This window comes from Pogona vitticeps, chromosome 1, assembly GCF_051106095.1.
Source record: "Pogona vitticeps strain Pit_001003342236 chromosome 1, PviZW2.1, whole genome shotgun sequence".
Lineage (NCBI taxonomy): Eukaryota > Metazoa > Chordata > Lepidosauria > Squamata > Agamidae > Pogona > Pogona vitticeps.
Window position 1 is genome coordinate 146,573,592 of NC_135783.1, and position 20,146 is coordinate 146,593,737.

Sequence of the window (20,146 nt, forward strand, 5' to 3'; positions counted from 1 at the left end):
ACAAGCACATGCACATGTGCATTTTTATTAATAATAGGAGAGGCTGAAGGAGAAGCATTTAGATTTTTTTTGACCCATTTGTAATTTTGCAAATCTCGCAGTGCCCTCAAGCATACTAGTATCCCAGTATCATTGGCCCCATTTTGGCATTCACCACCTGAGTTTTATTCTCAGAAGATATATAGAACTTTTTGTTAATATTAAACATGTGAAAAACCAGTTTTAAAGAAGTATATTCAGTGGTGCCTCGACTTACGACCATAATCCGTTCCAGAAGATGGACATAACTTAAAATGGTCATAAGTTGAAGCACCATTTCCCACTGAAATGCATTGGAACGTGATTAATCCATTCTGGCTGGAAAAAAATTACCAAAAAAAAAGCACACAGCAAACCCCATCTGAAGGCACTGGGGCTTTAAAAAAACCCCAAACCAATAATAAACAACAGAGCAAGCCCCATTGGAAGGTGCTGGGGCTGCAAGAAAAATATCACCAAAAAAAAACACACCCAGCAACACAGCACAGAAACATTACACCCCCCAGCCCAAACCCACCCTTCAAAACCCACCCAGAACAGGCAGTTTTTAAAAAGCAGAAAGCAGCACCTTACCTTACCAGGCAGTCTGAAGCCTCCCTGCAAACAAACACATTCTCACTCAGAAGCAGAAGCCAGGCAGTCTGCAGCCTCCTCAGATCGCACACTCTCTAATCGTTGGGGCGAAAGAGCTACAAAGAAGCAGCCTCTTCGCCTATCAACAGTTAGCAATTTGAATTTCCCGCCCTTTTCCCCTGCCTTTTTTGGATCATAACTCAAAGCTCCGGCCGCAAATCGAAGCAAAATTTTGCAGCCGGAGCTGGTCGTAACTCAAAATGGTTGTAAGTCAGGACATTCGTAAGTCGAGGCACCACTGTAACAGGTGAAGACAGCTGGATACATTACTCTATGTAAGAATGAAGAGAATAAAAAGAAATACAGATATAGAACTCTAAGGAGATGTATCTGAGTAAGACTTGGTATGCCTACATAAGCTTTATACAGAAAGTCTGTCACGTTCCTGCCTGTTCCTTGGTTGTTTCACCAATCAAAGGGCACAAGCTACATATTGTGTCACTGTCACCAGTTGATTACATCAACATGTGTCATTTTAAAATGTGTCATTTTAAAAAGAACCAAATAGAAGTTGTTTATTATTACAGGTCATGAAGATACAATCAATGTCTTTAACTCTTTTTTGTTGTTTTTTTTTAAACAACTAGGGATAATGTAAGGAATACAGAAGGTAAAAGGGGATATGGGGGGGAAAGGGGGGTAGGAGAACACAAAATATACAGTCATCCAATCTGTTCATGTTGCAATATCAAGTCGACTTTCCGCCTTTCTATAATTTAATTGCCCTCTAGATTTCAAGTTACAGTTACATCTTAGTTTAAATCTATGTTACTCAAACACTATCTGGGGACTCAAGCCATTTGTATAATAAATCCCATTGTTCAGTTGCCTTTTGTATTGGACAGTCTTTCAACACTTCTGATAGAATATCCATTTCTGCCGCTTCCCATATCTTCTCAATGAGTTCTTGTTTCGGTATCTCCAATTTCTTCCAGTTCTTAGCACAAAGAATTCTGGCTGCCGTGATTGTATATATGACTAAGTAATTCTTTGTCTTATCTATATTGTCTGGAATAATGCTCAGCAAAAACAATTCTGGGGTTAGTGGAACATTACAAAGCAATATTTTTTGTAACAGAGTATGTACTGCTATCCAATACTGTTTCGCTACTCTACAAGTCCACCCCATATGGTAAAAGCTTCCCTCTTGTGCTTCACACTTCCAACAAACATTTGACACCTCTGTATAAATCTTTGGCAGTTTTTCCCGAGTCATATGCCACCTATAAAACATCTTGTATATGTTCTCCTTGAAATTTACCAATTTTGTGAGCTTTATGTTATTTGTCTATACTTGCAACCATTGATGAATATCAATATTATGTCCTATATTTTGTGCCCACCTAATCATACATTCTTTGACCATCTCATCTTGCATTTTAATTTCTAGCAAATAATCATACATTTTCTTAATGTATTTGAGCTCAGCAGAAGTTTATCGAATATTGTTTGTTCTGTGTAAAAGCCCTCTATTTTATCTCTTTGAAACAGTGTGAAATTTTCTTCTGAGGTACTCTGAATTAATCCCAGATCTGGAATACACCATCTTTATATAAGCCTCCAAATCTCTAGCTTGTTCAAGAGGTATCTGTGAATAGATCTCAGATAAAACTCCCCCTATCTGTGACATTAAAAGTATCATCCTCTCATCATCTTTAACCCTGAAGTCCCAACAAGTTCTCTCAAAAGAAATCAGGAAAGATTCAGGACAATCTCCATTCCAATATTGGGGAAATTTCTTTAGGTCGATATTTGAAGGATTTATCACACTGCAATTATTATTATTATTTTGAGCAGCTAATTCCAATTTCTTCATCTCTATTTGGAATTGCATTTCCCTTTCCCGTTCTTTGATTTTTCTCTTTCCAGTTCTTGTTCAAATTCCCCTTTCCTTTCAAGTTCTCTGTACTCAAATTCCCTTTTTCTTTCAAGTTCTCTCATTTTTCTCTAATTCTAATTGGTTTTTCAGACCTAGGTCCTTCGGTTTAAATTCTTGTTCTAGCTTCCATTTTTCAAAATCTTGGGAGCTTTGGATTTTTTTTTCCTTCTGAGGCAATTATTAGTGAGCCCTTAGTTTCTTCTTCACTTTGAATTTGAGGGTTCCCATTTCCCTCAGGACCCTGAGGCTCAACTGCCTCCATAACTGACTTTTTACTTCATTTGGGGTGGGCATAAATAATGCAATTTCTTATTAAACTCAACTGGTTCTTTTCCCTCACTAGAGCCAAAAGGACCTTTCTTTCAGTGGCTTTCCTTATAACTAACTTGCACTTTTCCAAGCAGCTTGTCTTGGCTACTCCCAAGCTCACAACCCTTGCCACAATATTTCCCTGTCTGGACAATTCTTTTTTCCAGATACAAGAACAACTTTCTGCTTAGCTTTTCTTTACTTTTAGCTTTTATTATCACCTCAGCATGGCTTCTACTCCATTCACTACTGCTCATTACCCCTCAGAGCCTTGTATTTTTAGCTAGCCAAGCAGTTGCAGTGGTAGCCACCATAGCAATTACACACATGACATGTGTCGTTTTCCAGGTACTAGTCTGCTGCTGGGATTAATGGAAAGCACATTGCCAGCCCATGGGGAGGTTTTCTCCCCATTGTACACATCACATCTACCAAGCCCTGAGCAACAAGGCAGGGCTTTCGCCGTCCCCCTTGCCTTGTTCCAACTGCATGAGAAGTCTAAGGGCGTGCACCCACCAACTTTCTCCTCCTTTCACTCCTGACATTTTTGGCGGTCCAACACACTGTGTTAGCACAACACACATCAAAACACCTTTCCACTGAGAGCCAGCATGGTGTGTTACTGCCTGGGAATGGGCATGTATGGATTCTATTTTCTGCCTTTAAACCTGCCTCAGACATAAAAATCAAATGTTCTCTATCACTTTGCTTAGCCTGAGATTTATCACCCTCTTAAAAGTCAGCCAGCACCCTGGGACCTGGCAATTCTAAGTCCAATCACTGACATTAGAGAATCATAGAAAAATAAGATATAGTTGATGCCTGCATTAGACCTACATACTCAAATCTAAGAGTAACTTTCCTGGCAAAATCCATCTTGCCTTGAATGTTAAGACTGTAAGTTCTTCACTCTGTGATGGTTTTTTTAGTGGTCTGTAAAGATATCACAAATTCTTGCACTTGTATTTTACTGTGTTTGTTAGTTTGTTAGGAATGGAATGGCAGCTGATTGTGCTTTACCTCTGAGGAACTGTTTAGTAACTGTGCTGTTTTGACCCTCCCTCCTTCCTTCGCTCCCCATTTTCCCCTTCAGCATTATCTGACCTGTTTCAGTGGCACCATCGCTGTTCCTTTCCTCCTGGCAGAGTCCCTGTGTGTAGGGAAGGACCAGTATACCATCAGCCAGCTCATTGGCACCATCTTCAGCTGTGTGGGGATCACCACTCTCATCCAAAGCACTGTGGGCATTAGGTAAATTTGCTCCCAGCTTGCCTTTGACGCCCTTCAGGGAAGGGAAAGATCAGCGCATAGACTAGCAAATCATGTTTTTTTCTTCTTGACAATCCAGACTTCCACTGTTTCAAGCCAGTGCTCTCGCATTCCTGGTTCCTGCCAAGTCTATCCTGGCATTGGATAAATGGAAATGTCCTCCGGAAAGTAAGTGAAGCTGGCACAACCTGCTGGTTAGTGGGAGACAGTGCAAGTCCTACAACAGAACTGGAATAACCTGAGGGCCTCTTACTGGTTTAATAAGGCCAGCCAGTTCCCAAAGAGTAATGTACTATATTATAAACATTCACCTGCATGGGATACTGATTTTCTGCTTTGGAATGAGAAGGATTTGATCATATACCCACTTCCGTAATAGGGGGAAAGCCACTTTAGTTATCATTTGCCCAGATTACTGATTTTTCACATGGGTAGTTATCAATTTGTACTAGAAGGACTTTTTCCCTCATAGAACTACAGCAAGGATGCAGAATCTGCAACACTCCGCGTGCTCTTGAATTTTAGTTTACCTCGACCCCAGGCAGTCTGATCAGCAGCTGAGGATGATGGGACCTGTAGGCCAGCAACACAGACAGGTTCCCCATCCTGGCCTAGAGACATTTAAGGCTGCAATGCTATGCATACTTGCTATTAAGTCATAATGCAGTCAGTGAAGTATCTCCAGAATTATATATAAAATTGTACCGTCAGTCCCCTTCTAGCAAAGGTGTTATAAACATGCCTTTGTAGAACTGTGCTGTCAATCTGCCTGCCAGTACAGACTTCATCAGATGTTCTTCTTTGGTTGCCTCCACTCTGAGACAGGGGGGTTGTTCAGGGTGGCACCCAATATCAATCTTGTCTAAGTAATTTTTGTGTGTGCCCTCATTACTGCATTTTGGAACTAAGGTTAAATTTGTCCTCTTCATCTGAACCTGTCATGAGAACTAGCAAGGATGTTCCCTTAAGTCCTGTCTACCTATTTATTTGTTTTTAGGTTTTGTTATTTAATTTGTTTCATGTCACCATTTGTAATTATATATACAGTAGGACCCGCTTATCCATAAGGGATGGGGCACACTCATGTGCATGCACGAACGGGCGGAATGCGCTTGTGTGCATGCGCAAAGGGGCAGGGCATGCTCGCGGAGGGGCAGGGGGTGCTTGCAGGTGGGCAGGGCACCCGTACGTGTGGGTGGTGGGCTGTGCATGCAGGTAGGGTGGGTGGAGGAGTGTTGCAGGGGAGCAGGGTGGGAGATCTGTCTCCACAGCCCAGTCCTGCCATGGCCACAGACCGGCACCGGGCCGCGGACCAGGAGTTGGGGACCCCTGTTCTAGACCATGAGCTACCATGGAACAAGACCTCTGCGCTTCCCAATACAGTGGTGCCTCGCTTAATGATTGCCCCGCATTATGACGAAATCGCTGTATGACGATCTTTTTGCAATCACAATTGCGATCGCAAAACAATGGTCTAAATAGGGTTTTTTTGCTTTGCGATGATCAGTTCCCTGCTTTGGGAGCCGATTCTTCACAAAACGATGTTTTTTTAAACAGCTGATCGGCGGTTTCAAAATGGCCACCAGGTGCTTAAAATGGCTCCCCGCTGTGTTTAGGGACGTATTCCTCGCTATACAGGCAGCGAAAATGGCTGCCGTATGGAGGATCTTCGCTGGACGGTGCGTTTTTACCCCATTGGAACATATTGAACGGGTTTCAATGCATTACAATGGGGTATTTAATTTTGTTTTACAATGTTTTCGCTTAATGGCGATTTTCCTGGAACGGATTATCGTTGTTAAGTGAGGCACCACTGTAGATTTAATTGTTGGGCCTGAATGGACTCTGTAACATTTAAATATTAAAATTGATACGGTGTTGTAAAGAATACAGTGGTGCCTCGCACAGCGAAGTTAATCCGTCCCAGATTAACCCTCGCTGTGTGAAACATCGCTGAGCGGGGCAGAAAAGCCCATTGGAACGCATTAAACAGTGTTTAATGTGTTCCATTTGGCTGCTGTACTCACCGTTCAGCAATGTTTCTCCGATGGCCGGCAGCCATTTTCACGTCCTCCCCTCGCTAAACAGGGCGCGAAAATGGCTGCGATCAGCTGTCCGGCGGGTCCAAAATGGCCGCCGGAACAGCCGAAATGGCCGGCCGCAGCATTTTCGCGCCCTTGGTAAGCGAGGGGAGGGCGCGAAAACGCTGCGCCCGGCCCTTTCGGCTGTTCCGGCGGCCATTTTGAAGCCACGGAACAGCTGATCGGCGGGTCGCAAAGCAAAGGTCGGTAAGCGAACCGCTTACCGACCTTCACTCTGCGATTTTCGCCCATTGGGGGCATCACTCTGCGATCGCATTAGCGATCACAAAAGCGTCACCGTAGAGCGAATTCATTGCTCTACGGGGCGCTCGTTGTGCAAGGCACCACAGTATATAGGTACTGTAAAGAATTCACATTTAGCCAGTCTGCACGGGTTGTTTTATTTGGATCACTTGGATGACCACCGTCACTTGTTTTGGTGGGTATCAAAAGATTCTGCCTTTGCTTCTATTTTTTTATTTATAGGCCGTGTTTCGCCTCATAATAGGACCCTTTTGTTCTGCCGACCCTTTCTTCCCATTCTCATGTGTTTGTTTGCCTTTCTTCCCTCACTCTACAGAGGAGATCTATGGCAACTGGACATTGCCACTGAACACATCTCACGTATGGCAACCAAGGATAAGAGAAGTAAGTTGAACCAAATCTCCTCCCTGCCAATGGGAAGACCCCCCTACCTTGGCCTAGTGATGTTCTCAGGGGCACGGGGCATTGCCACAATCCTGGATGCTCCCCCCATTTCCTTCCTGCTTGTGCCCATTCTGACGACATCCGTTTCTCTCCCTGTTCCTACAATAGCTTAGCATTCTCTCTCTCTCTCTCTCTCTGTTTCCTTTCTAACTGTTCTCCTTTCCCACTCACAGAGCTGTTTTTCCTCTCTTCTTCCACCTCACTCTTCCTGGTTCTCCTACCACTGCAATCTTGCCGTGCAGCAGCAGAATTAAAGAACTTCAGGTGCACTTTGTTGGTTTTCCTGCCATGCCTGGGGACCTTTTTCAAGGGAGCACAGAGGCCATCAGGACATGGGTCAGACTATAGTGTTCTCCAGAGCATGCCCAACCTGTGCTGAAAGTTAAAGGAGCTTTTAAAAAGAAAGAGTAAGAACAAGTGCCATTCTTTAGGGATCTGGGGGCGGAAGAGTGAGCTAAGGAAGAATGAATGAAGTGCAGTTGAGTGTTGGGCACTGCATCCGGGAGCCCTCTGGACTCAGCTAGAAGAGGGTTCTTAGAGGACCGCCCATGTGCCCTTCCAACACAGGATGCCACGACATAGAAGGAAGTCTAAACAGAATGTATGGCCACCCTATCGAAAACATCAGGGGCTTGTGCTTGGTGTTGATTTTTTCCCCATGAAATGTGAATTTACTTGTGTGCTTTAGCAACCCCATGTTCCACCTCTGCTTAATGCAACAACCTTCTCCCCTCCATTTCTACCATAGATCCAAGGAGCCATCATCGTGTCGAGCCTTCTAGAAGTGGCAATTGGGCTGATGGGCCTCCCCGGGGCCCTGCTCAGCTACATCGGGCCTCTCACCGTCACACCCACTGTCTCCTTAATAGGCCTCTCCGTCTTCCAAGCGGCAGGGGACCGAGCTGGATCCCACTGGGGCATCGCAGCATTGTAGGCTCTGCTTTTAATGTGCCTTGGCATTTCAGACTGAAGCAAGGGTAGGGGAGTAGGAAAAGCACTATAGAGCTGGAGAACTATAAATGAATTCTAGAGGTGCAGACCATCCAGTTGCCCAAACGCTCCCTCGGCAGCTGCCTCTGCTGCCAGACCAACTCACGTGAAGCAATGCGTGAAGTTCCCAGTGACTGTTTTTCTCACTGGTCAGGTTTTTAGGAAGACCGTGTGAGCGTGTGAGTGCACAACTGTGCATTTGTGCAAGCTTGTGCACTTGGCCACACACAGAGATGAAAAGAGGAGAGATGAACTAGCACTGGAAGCATAATGTGTTGGTAGCTGGCTAAATTAAAAATACTAAGGAGGCCTGCATTGGAGATTATAAAAATAGGTTTAGCATAGCAAGGGTGATAGTAATTATGGAAGTGATGGTAACAGTGATACTAATTGCTACCAGTGCTTCAGTCTCCATTTCTGTGGGGTTATAGCTCTGCAGTTCTCCTGTATGTCCATGGAAAAATGTGTGCTTACATGAATGCATGCGTAATTGTTGTACTGTGTTGCCGTCACTGGGGAACAGATATGTAGGACCACAGTGGGTGAACTGCCTGTAGCTCACTGGTGTGTGATTCCCATTGACTGCACTGAAATTGGGCCCTAGGAGCCTAATTCTGGGCCTTTCCTAACCAGATCTGGGATTTCATGTGAAATGAATTAAATGGTCACCAGTGGGTTGGACAGAACGTTGTTGCTCAAAAGCAGAAATAGGGAAATGGGAGCCTTCCGGCTCTTGTAATACAAGAACCCCAGTCTTTGCTGACTAGTGGCCATGCTGGCTAGAGCTGATCCAAGTGCAACAAGGTATAGGAAACCTATATAGGCCTGGGTCTAAGCGGACGAGAGCTCGAAACTTTATTCCCTAGAGCCTAACACTGTAGTTTAGAAGTGGCAGCGCTACTCCAAATTGCTGGGATCTGCCCTAGGAATTGTTACCCCATGATAGTAGTGGGATAATTAAAATAGAGGCCTTATACATATATATATATGTACTTTGCTCCTGCAAAGTAAAATGAAAGTGACATGAATGAAGCAGGGGGCAGAAAGGAGATATTAAGAATATTTTGGTGCAGACCAAGAAACACTAGCTTTGGAATTAAGCATGTAACTATCACGTAGGCTCAACTTTCTCATGGTTGCAACTATTCAAGGCAGAATGGAAAGAATGCGCGTTAGGCTCTCCATGAGGCTCTGATTTGATGACTTCTGGAGAGGAAAGGGAAACAGGGTTCTAAAAGAATAGGCCACTGTTAAGGGATAAGTCACTTAAGAAAATCAGATCAAATCCTCTCTCATGTTAAATGTCTTCTTCCAGCTCTGTGAAAATACACTCATGTGATATTCAGCTGATGCTAAGTTTTGTTTAAAACATGCAGAAGGAAAAAGGCCGGAGAACAGTCAGGTGATGATGAATGAAAACTCTGAACAGCAACAAATAAACAAACAAACAAATTCAATGTTAAGTCTTGTGAGTTAAGTCTTGTGAGTTGGTGAGTTAGTTGGCTGCAGGTTGCCCTTGGACTCTGCTTTTTCACTATTTTTCTTTATTCCTTCTAACAGGTCAATTGTTTTGATCATTCTGTTTGCTCAGTACCTACGAAATGTGTCTTTCCTCCTGCCCGGCTACAAATGGGGCAAAGGATTCACGCTGATCCGGGTGCAGATCTTCAAGATGTTTCCAGTAAGGAGGGTTGCTTTTATTGGTTGGCTGATGGAACAGGTTTACTGCGGTCACAGTATGGTCAGATTCAAAGGATTTGACTCAAAAGGCTTATTGTTAAAGGACTGGTTTTATTTAGTACATATTTCATCTACCCTTCCCCTAATAAGGTCTGGGAGATCCAGAACCCAACTATCCCTATTTTTATTCTCCACCCAAAAGGGATTTGGAGTTGTCTCAGCCTAAGTCAAAAACTCTGTGCAGGCTGAATTTAACAATGAAATGTTAATAATAATAATAAAAACCCTCTATGCAGGCTGTTTCCAGGAATGTGGCTTCATCTACTTGGTTTTTCCCTTGTCATTATATTAGAAACTCCTGTTTCACCCAACTGAAACTGCTTTCTCTGACTATATTACCAAAGGGGCATCTACCCAGGTCATTTACAGTTTGAATTGAACACAGAGTGGACAAAACTAAATTAAAACTGGTGATTATACAAAGCAAAGCTAAGTGCAAAGAAGCCTGGTTGGGAGGCATCTTTTTTGCAATTAGTGTTTTTTTTTCCAGTTTAGCTGACCAGATTGTTTAATTTTGCGATGTGCTGGCATAGCTTTCGTCCACTTTCCGCTCAGATCCAACCCAAAAGGATGCCCGTTTCCCTTAGTCAAGGACCTGTTGTCCCCAAACAGTTTAAAAAGAAGGCTTTAAACATCAGTGCTGAAATGAATCATTGCTAAGCTACTTTGGGGGAAAAAAATTCAAATAGAGGTGAAAATTGACCTTGTCAGATCAAAGGTGCTGACGGTTAGTCCACTATTGGAGTGAAAAGAAACATCTGTTTCAGTCATGAGAAATTTGTTGCAGTTGTCTGGATAACTACAGTGATTTCACCAGCAGGAATCCATCTTGAAAACTGGGGATCACAGTGGTTCTAAGTTTTCCTTGCTGTATAATCGTACCCTTGGACAGTTTTTGAGAGGGGTTTGTTCTGTCTTCCTGCAGTTTTGCTTCCCCTTCCAGACTGAAACAAACTGACTGTACCTGGAAGGGAGCAGAACTGTTTGCAATATCTTCCTGCGTTTCTTCTTCAACAGATAATACTGGCCATTTTGGTGGTCTGGCTGCTCTGTTACATTCTGACCGTAACTGATGTATTTCCTCGTGATGTAAATGCCTATGGATACAAAGCCAGAACCGATGCTAGAGGAGAAATCATGTCCATTGCACCGTGGTTCCGCTTTCCTTACCCATGTAAGTAGTGAGCGGTGGGTTCACTCTTGGCTCTCCCTCCCTCCCCATGTAATTTTCACAATAACCTTGTGTGGTACATAAGGCCTGGGCTTCAGAATGAAGATATAAACACAAGCTCTTCCAGCCTGCCCAGCCACAACATATAAACTTTGCTGTGCTATTCTTCTGACAGAGGCCGGTCAAAGAGGTCTTCCAGACACAATATTGATTGTTGTTTGCCACTTTGTGTCAGGAAATCATGGGATTTACTGGGATGAATGGTTCAGTGTCTTGCATTCACGGGTCTCAATGCTTGCCAACACCTCACCCCATCCTCTCTGCCAAAGATTTCATCAGAGTGTTGGCGATGAGGATTTGCCTTGATTACAACATGAGAAAAATGCAAGGAAGTATTTGTGAATGCTTGCACGGCTGGGATCTAATGGTCATTGTGGGTTTTTCGGGCTCTTCGGCCGTGTTCTGAAGGTTGTTCTTCCTGACGTTTCATCAGTCTTTGTGGCCGGCATCTTCAGAGGACTGGAACACGGCCAAAGAGCCCGAAAAACCCACAATGACCAATGCAAGGAAGCGTCTGGCATTTCCATGGGCTTCCTTCTTCTTGACAGCTGGCAAAGTGGCACTAGGGCAGTTTCAGTGAGGACACAGTTATAAGGAGGAGGTATGCTTGTGTGGGTGAGTTCTGTGTGATACCAAACCTAAAGCCGAAGGGATTAGAGGAATGGTTGCCCCAAGCAAGGGACCTTTCTTCTTCCCCCTCTCTAGAGAAGCAACAGCCTGTAGCCAGAGAGGGAGGCGGGACTTCAGCGCTCCAGAGCTGTGCTGGAGCTTCCTGCTAAAAGGGCCACAAAGTGCCACAGCACTGAACTCTGCTCTTTAGTACAAATCAACACAAAGATACAAACCAAAAGGTTTTGAATGGGAGAAAAAGATATAGGAACTTTTTTTTTTTAAAGCCTGGTACAAAGAGAGGTAAGAGGAACATTGTTGGAAAATTCTGGGGAGACCCTGACAGAATCTGGAAAAAAGGGTCAGATAAGTGTTGCTTCTGAAAACCCCTGCATTTGTGATGGATCAAGGAGAGTACCCACCAGGGGCTGTGAATGCTTTGTGATTTTCATATGCATGTTAAGAATTCCATACAGAATTTGATAGAAATGAGTATTTTTCATTTTAAAGCTTGACAATGAATCTGTTATGAACTGATGTTTGAAAACATTTGTGCATTGTATGAAAACTGCTCCTGGAGAAGAACTTGTGTGCTTTTGTGTCTGCCTCATCATTTGTCTCTTGGGGAACGTCATCTGTGTTTTTTCCCCATTCATATATTCTTTTCTTACTCACCACTACTGTCCTCCAACAATTACAATGGCCCTTGGGATATCTGTCCCATGCTCCCATCCCAGACAAACCACCGTACCAAAAATAAGTATATAAAATGCAGTGGGAGAATGGTGTTAATATGTTGAAGCATCAGCTAACATGAACTGTGGCTCAATTTATCTGATGGACAAACTGGATTTTCTCTTTTCTATAATGTTCCCCTGTTTTCTGCCTCTACTTATTCATCTGGGAAAAAGATCTGTGTGTCAACGTGGGGTGGAGAAAATCATAAAGCCAATCAGGTGCTGCATTTTACCAGTCTCTGAGGCACTAATCAGATAATATGTTGAACAGGTATTCGTAGGAGGGCTTCTTTAAGCTGGGAAAGATGTCTGTTTGGCATTTTATTCTAGGCCATGCTTGCTGGGGGACTCTGGGAGATGTAGTCTAAAATATATATAATGTTTCCATACTCTGATCTAGACAGAGTTAAAAAAAAAAACAGTAGTGCATCAAAAGTAGAAAATGGGACTGACTGAAAAAAAAGAGACATGGAGAGAACTGAAGGTGTCACCCTAGCCCAACGGAGGAGAAAGTGTGGCCCTCCAAATGTTGTTGCACTGCAACTCCCGTCAGTCCTTGCCAGCATGGCCAATGGTTAGGCATCAGGGGAATTGTAGCCCAAGAGCCTCTAGAGAGAGGCAAGTTCCCTCTGTCTGCCCTAGTCATCCTCCTCCTAGCTCCCTCCAGTTGCTTTCATTTGATCTCATGACATTTGGATCCTTCCAGAACAGGAGTTGACCTTTCTGTTTGCATTCTACCCCACATTTACAACAAAAACTAGACTCTGACACATCAACACATCTTCCAGAACCTTTAAGGTTGTGTGGGCATTGCATTCAAATGTCAGCTGGATCGATCTATAAGCAAGTAGATGCCTGTGTATATAGAATGGTTGAGGAATCCGGCTTATTTTTTTTTGGGGGGGGGGTTGAGCTAAAAAGGCCAAAGACAGATCCCATGGGGTGTGGCGAAGAATTAGGGTTGTGGCATGAGAGAAGAGAGATGTGGGTTCTAGTCCTCACTCAACTATGGAACTCACTGAGTGGCCTTGATCGCCTTGGCCTTGTTACTCTCTCAGCCTGATTTATCTGACAGGGTATTTGTCAGAGAGTAAACCAGTGAAGAGGAGAGCCAGTTAATGCCACCTTGATAGATATGTAATTATAATTTTAAACTTTAATACTGAAGCTTCCCAATTCAGATATCCTTAGAAGACAACTCCCTAACCGTTGGCAGGGCTACCTAGGATTTATTTTTGACGTTGTAGGTCCAGGATCCTCCAGGGGCCCAAGTCTGGGAACCTCTGTTTCTAAACCTGCTCTCTGTTCTTGGCTTGAGATGCTCCAGCTAAGCCTTTGCTGTCCTTTGCTTTCTTCTAGGCCAGTGGGGGCTCCCCACAGTGACAGCTGCAGCTGTGCTGGGCATGTTCAGCGCCACCTTGGCTGGGATCATTGAGTCCATTGGGGATTATTACTCCTGTGCTAGGCTTGCAGGGGCTCCTCCTCCACCTGTGCATGCCATCAACAGGTAAGAGACCCGAAGCATCCTCATGGGGGCTTGGGTGTGCCTACCTCAGAAAAGCATGCCAAGGGTGTGAGCCCCCTTGCCTCTTTGTACAGGAGATGCTTCGTGGAAGAAACTGGCTCCAGGCTGGTATTGTGAGAGGTTCAAAGTCTTCTCCCAGATCATGTGGGTGGTCGGGGTGTGTGGAGAAGACCTACATTTTTACCGTAGGAGTGCGGAGGGGAATTTACTGGGAAGAGACATGGAAAGCCTAATGCAAATTGTTGGGGTTCTTTTGTTTTCTTCCCTCTCAGGGGCATTTTTACAGAGGGAATCTCTTGTGTAATTGCCGGCTTGCTGGGCACTGGCAATGGTTCTACTTCCTCGAGCCCCAACATTGGAGTCTTGGGCATCACCAAGGTACCGTCCTGCCATGCTTGACAGCATCTTCTGCTTCTAGGGACTTGCTCGGGGCTGACCCATGACATTTTGTTGCTTGAGGGAGTTGATAAAATGATCCTCCCCTCCCCATGAAGCCAAGGTACCTTCCACTCAAGCACCGTTAAGGCATTTGGGTACCTGAACTAGACACTCCCGCAAGCACCTCTTTTCTTCCTTTGCCCGGCAGCAAAAATGTAATTAATGAATAACTACTATCAATATGTTGTTGTTTTTTTTGGTAACAAATGTCTGAGGTAGGTGGCTCACACTGTATAAGGGTAGGGCCAGCTTCAATATTGCTAGATTCTGGCTAGTCACAGTCTGTGGAGATAATATGGAGTTGGACAGGGCTCATGTCTGCTTCTGTCTTGTGCCTCCAGAAGCAGCACAAAACCTCAAGTTTATGCCACTTGTGTAATATAAGCAGCAGGTTTCACTCTTGTAACCTTGTCTGAATAATTACGTTGGTTTCATTCACATTATAATTTATTGCCAGGCGAATCACTGGAATAAATCAGTTATCTCTTGGCGGTGACGGTGAGGGGAAGTTCACGGAATGCCAGGACTGAATTAGGGAACTACTTCATTTATGAATTAATTAAATGTATGCCTCATTTTTCTGCCAAAAAATATGCTCAAGATGATCTTATACTAAGTGAAGCTATTTTTCTATCTGAGTAAGTACTGTAGAGTCATGTGACAAAGAAAGTATACCCTCTTTAAATTGTGTGGCTTTACATATTGGAACATATTGAAAAATCATATGGTTCTTAGCAAGTCTGAAAATTAGGTAAATACAACCTCAGATGAACAACAACATTTGGCATATTGCACCGTGTCGTGATCAATTTTACAGTGATAAAGCCAACCTGGAGAAGTGTTTTGCTCAGTAAGGCCCATTTAATTTCAAGAGGCTTATTTCTAAGCAGACAGGAAAAGTGCTCCGAATGTCAGTCGGCCCGTGGAAATAAGTATGTATAGTCACCTCTGTATTAAATTGAAACTCTATTAGAAGATTACAGCCGGTACATGACAGTGGCTGAAATCCTGCCATTTCATGTAAAATGTTGCACTAGAGTAGACTCATTGAATCAGTAGTAAGTTGCAACTACAATAGGCTCATTTGAATCGGTGTAACTTATGGAGGAGCTGATTCACCAAATCCCACTGATTCAGTGGGCTGACTCTAGTGTTACTAAGCAACAGGATTTCAGCCCATGTGTGTACACACATCCTGAGGGCTTCTCTCTAGAGCAGAACAGCCAATATCACCATGGGAAGCAGACGTCTATAGAAGATTAATAATAATAATACCGAGACGGACCAATGTGTGAATAATTGGCTGTGTGGCTGTCTTCATTATGCAGGTGGGCAGCAGGAAAGTGGTGCAATACGGTGCTGGCATCATGCTTATTTTAGGAACCATTGGCAAGTTCACTGCTCTGTTTGCCTCCCTTCCCGACCCCATCCTGGGAGGGATGTTCTGCACTCTGTTTGGTAAGTGATCTTGCATCATATTGCAATGACAATGACACATCAAGCCACACTATGGGATTGCGAAACAAAACAAACCAAACCAAAACACCCCACAACTCATTTATTTTAGGAAACTGGTTTTCCTTTTGAAACGTGAGGGGACCTGGGATTGCAGCTGTAACCTTGACTCCCCTCTCCAGGAGAGAGATGGCCTATGAATCAATCAAACAAAAATAGAGAATAATTTGTACAATACTTCTTTTTTTGCTTTATAATCTGCCTTTCCACTAGAAAGTGGCATTCAAAGCAACTCATGATCTTCATATAAGGATTTTTTTTAAAAAAAAACAACAACAGGTAAAACTGAATTCAACTGTAAAATCTTAGCATCAGATAAAACCGACCCCACTGTAAAAGCCATTACAATCAACCAGAGGCATTAAAAGCGCAGAGTTAACAAACAGGAGCATTAAGAAAAATGCATGAGGGCAGGCTGAACATCAAATGCCAGTTTGAAAAGATGGGTTTTTACACTCTTCTTAAAATCAGACTGAGTGGAAAGTGACCACAACTCTGAAGGGACTGTCTTCCCAAGGAGTGACAATAGCTGATTCCACCCCTGCCTCCCCCCCCCCAGGCTACAATAATTGGTTTTCTTTTTACACCAACAATGTACACATTATTTTTCTGTGAGCATTTTTAGGTTATTGCTGGGCATTTGCTCTGGTATTTCTCCACAAATATGCACTGTTTAGAAGACTTTTACTTAAAAAAAAAACACCAACAACACCCACAGAGGATTATGCTTTCTTATTTGCATAGCAAGCCCCATGATGCAACGAAATGTAGATACTGCTAGTGCAGTCATTTACTAATATGTGGGGGGCAATGGAACTTTGAAAAGTTCAGTGATACCTGCAGGGCACTGTCAGTAGTGTCAGGATTTCTAGTAGACTGAGACCACTGTTGGAGAAGAAGGGGTTGCTAGCCCTCCTGGTTATTCTGGAAACTATGCAAATATGGCAATGCCAAAGATGGCATTGAAAATGGCCAAAGATTATCTCCGTTTGGGCTAAAACTAAATGAAGGGTGAGATGTCAGGTGTTCTCTTGTGGACAGGGAAGGAATGTCAGGCAGTTCCACAGGCAAAAATAAACTTATTGTGTTTAAAACACTTCCTGGGCCTAAACAGAATCAAACGGATATAACTTAAGCTGTAGCTGAAAATGGTATTGAAGTAAAAACTATAATAATGGTTTGATTCCTGGAAACCAAAATCAACCACTTTAAGCAAATTAAACATCCCCTTAAAATGTTAATTGGGGGCAGTTGTGTTCTCACAGTTTTTCTACAAGCGTTTCTTTTCTGTACAGTGCTAAACAAATGCTACTGAAACTCCCCCTTCCCCCAGCCTCTTATATTTCACCAGGTGCATCCGCCATATTAGCAACCTTTGACACCCCGTCCAGGGGTTTGGAGATATGCAAGGGCTGCCTCTGGGACTCTAGCCAGGCAAGGGCTTACATAAAGCCCTTGCTATGGATAACATAAAAGGGACATGGTGGCGCTGTGGGTTAAACCACAGAAGCCTCTGTGCTGCAAGGTCAGAAGACCAGCAGTCATAAGATCAAATCCACGCGATGGAGTGAGCGCCCGCTGCTTGTCCCAGCTCTGCCAACCTAGCAGTTCAAAAGCATGTAAATGCGAGTAGATAGATAGGTACCACCACGGGTGGGAAGGTCATGGTGTTCCATGTCTAGTTGCGCTGGCCACGTGACCATGGAAACTGTCTACGGACAAATACTGGCTCTATGGCTTGGAGACGGGGATGAGCACCGCCCTCTAGAGTCGAACACGACTGGACTAAATGTCAAGGGGAACCTTTACTTTTACTATGGCTAACATAGCAATAAAGAGGTGACTTTTTGGGTTGCAACTCCTCTAACCCTCCATCTAGAGTAGCCTGTCTGGGGGATGCTGGAACTGCTGGAAACCAAAGAAAAACTGGCTGTCAGCCCTTTCCCTACTCCAAATTTGCATATACTCCTGGCACTAGCCATACTTTTTTTTTTGAAGTATGATCTCTCTCTCTCTCTCTCTCTCTCTCTCTCTCTCTCTCACACACACACACACACACACACACACACACACACACAAACAAACTGTGTGGAGGAGGAAGCTACTTGGGAGGAGGTGATTTGGAGCAGAAAATGGTTAATTAGTCTTCCTTCTTTCCTTTGTTATCTTCCCATTCTGTCTTCTCCCAAAGTGGCTTTGCTTTCTTTTATTTTTATTTTTTAATTTACAGAATGCCAGGAGGTGTTTGATGTAACAAACAGTCGGCATGGCAGTCGTGAGAGAAAGGGACCATGCACTGGCTCAGGAGTCTATTAAAGCAAAATAAAAAGCCGCATATCCCCTTCCTTCCCTCTCTCTCTCTCCCTCTCCCTCTCCCTCTCCCTCTCTCCCTCCTTCTCTCTCTCTCGCAGGCATGATCACAGCGGTGGGGCTCTCCAACCTGCAGTTTGTGGACATGAACTCCTCCCGCAACCTGTTCGTCCTGGGCTTTTCCATGTTTTTTGGACTCACGCTCCCAAGCTACCTGGATGCACATCCAGATGCGATCAGCACAGGTACCGAAATGCCACTGAGACCTTTCCCTCGCCAGAGATAAGGAGGCCTTCCTTGAATCCTTGTGGCTCTCTGTGATCATGGCTGGACCCTCAGGCAGAGTGAGATGGCTGCCTTAAGCAGCCGATGGTGGGGAGTGGCAGGAGCTTTCCTTTCGGTCAGTCCTCTTGAGCCCCTCAGCCATTTCCATCCTCTCGACTTTGTGCTCCAAGCAGTAATTAACATTTGCTTGTTGCCAGTTTGTGGATGATGGGATGCTGGGAAAAGCAACCTCCTAAAAAAACAGAATCCAGATCCAACTATTATCCTCCTCTGCTGGAGCACAGGGTTGAATCCAAAATGATGAAATCCAATTGTCCTGCATTTTTAAAGAAACCAAAAGCACAAGTATAGGATTTGGGAGACCAGGCTTGGGAGCAGCACATCTGAAGAAAAAAATATATATATCTAGCAGTATCTCATGATTTTTTGCTACACAGGGCAAAAAGACAAAGATTGAGTCCCCACTTCTGTGTACAGAGGCTGACTGGACGGGCAGTTGCAACTTCTTTCGACATGGCAGATGGGGCCACTTTCCCCACCACCCCTGAGGCACCAGGCCTGCTTGACGTGGGCTGCCTCCCTCTGTCCAGTGGTCAGGCTGTCGTTGCCTCGGTTGATCCTAAGCCAAACGTGGGCCAGCTGGGCCATGCGGCTGCTGAACATGCCAGCTGCAGTTCTAGGCTGCATTAACGGAAGCCTAATATCCAAAGTTATGCCTGAATAAAAGGTTTTGGTTTATGCAGGGGCCCTCCCTGTATGCACCAGCCCAGCTGCCCCTTACACTTCCCTCACGAGTCCTGCTCTTTCTACTTTTGCTTTCCCAGCCAAGAAGTTCTATGGAGAGAACTTTTCCCTTCAGATTTTCTAGCTCAAAGGTGGGAAGGTTGGAGTGGGGAGCAGATGGGGATGATGGAGAGGGGGAGGGGGGCAGAACCAGCATACACATTCCCTATTCACATATCACTGCCCCAGCCTGTTCTGTGCTAGTCATGCTGTATCTGGAGCATTGTGTCCAGTTTTGGGTGCCAGACTTTAAGAGAGATCTGTACGAACTGTGTGCAGAGGAAGGGGAGCACGACGGAATGGTTAAAAGAGCCGTGGATATTTAGCTTGGAGAAGAAGAGGTTAAGAGAAGACTAGCTAGTGATACCACACAGAAGATGGAAGAGATGCAGGCCCAGGCCCAGTGCTGAGTGAGTAAGAGACCCTCAGGGAGCAGATGCTGAGAAGAAACGGTGGGAGCTCCCAGCGGTTCCTCCTGGACCCTCTGGCCTTTCCTTTCTCTTGGAGGGGTCAGGCAACGCTGTGTATACCTCTCACCCTCTCCTCCTCTAACTTGGCCTGGTGTCCTCAGATGTGATGCAGGATCCAGTGTCCATTGCCAGTGTTAAAAGTAAGGTTTAGCTGCCCGCTCCGTCTGTTTCTGTACTCCACCTTGAACACACAGGGAGCGATGGTGGTGCACAAATTTTAATGATGGTCATCCTTTTTTCCCTGCCGGAAAGTGACAAATAAGGCAACTGTTACTGATCTGGTAAGAATATTGCCAAATTCAGAGCTTTGCTTCTATGGTTAAGCCATGCAGATGTTTTTGTATCTCGTGTCAGAAGGACTCTGTGGAGGCGCTGGAACTAATCTGAGGCTAATTTACATGCAAAAGTACAAACATCAAATTTGGATGTGAAGAGCAGGTTGCTTGCTTGCATCTGTGGCTCTTAAGTGATTCTTTGCAAACTCACACATACAGGGTCTTGTACCTGTGCAGCACCGTGCCTGGAATCTTCTAGAGCTGAAGAGCTTTTTGATGGCACACTGATCCCACCCCTCAGGGCATATGCACAGGTGCAC

At 44.4% G+C, this 20,146-nt stretch overlaps 1 protein-coding gene across 4 annotated transcripts in view; it reads left to right on the top strand.

Moving 5' to 3' along the window:
• The window catches only part of SLC23A1 (solute carrier family 23 member 1), a 38,973-nt gene that overhangs the window by 10,348 nt on the left and 8,479 nt on the right, over nucleotides 1–20,146 (top strand). For all 4 annotated transcript variants that reach the window (XM_020787999.3, XM_073002709.2, XM_073002687.2 and 1 more), the window contains 10 exons: nucleotides 3,954–4,111; nucleotides 4,209–4,297; nucleotides 6,791–6,858; nucleotides 7,667–7,848; nucleotides 9,469–9,589; nucleotides 10,666–10,822; nucleotides 13,585–13,732; nucleotides 14,023–14,128; nucleotides 15,517–15,646; nucleotides 18,115–18,258. In XM_020787999.3, coding sequence (XP_020643658.3) covers nucleotides 3,954–4,111; nucleotides 4,209–4,297; nucleotides 6,791–6,858; nucleotides 7,667–7,848; nucleotides 9,469–9,589; nucleotides 10,666–10,822; nucleotides 13,585–13,732; nucleotides 14,023–14,128; nucleotides 15,517–15,646; nucleotides 18,115–18,258 — 1,303 coding nt within the window. The remainder of the gene's footprint in view (nucleotides 1–3,953; nucleotides 4,112–4,208; nucleotides 4,298–6,790; nucleotides 6,859–7,666; nucleotides 7,849–9,468; nucleotides 9,590–10,665; nucleotides 10,823–13,584; nucleotides 13,733–14,022; nucleotides 14,129–15,516; nucleotides 15,647–18,114; nucleotides 18,259–20,146) is intronic.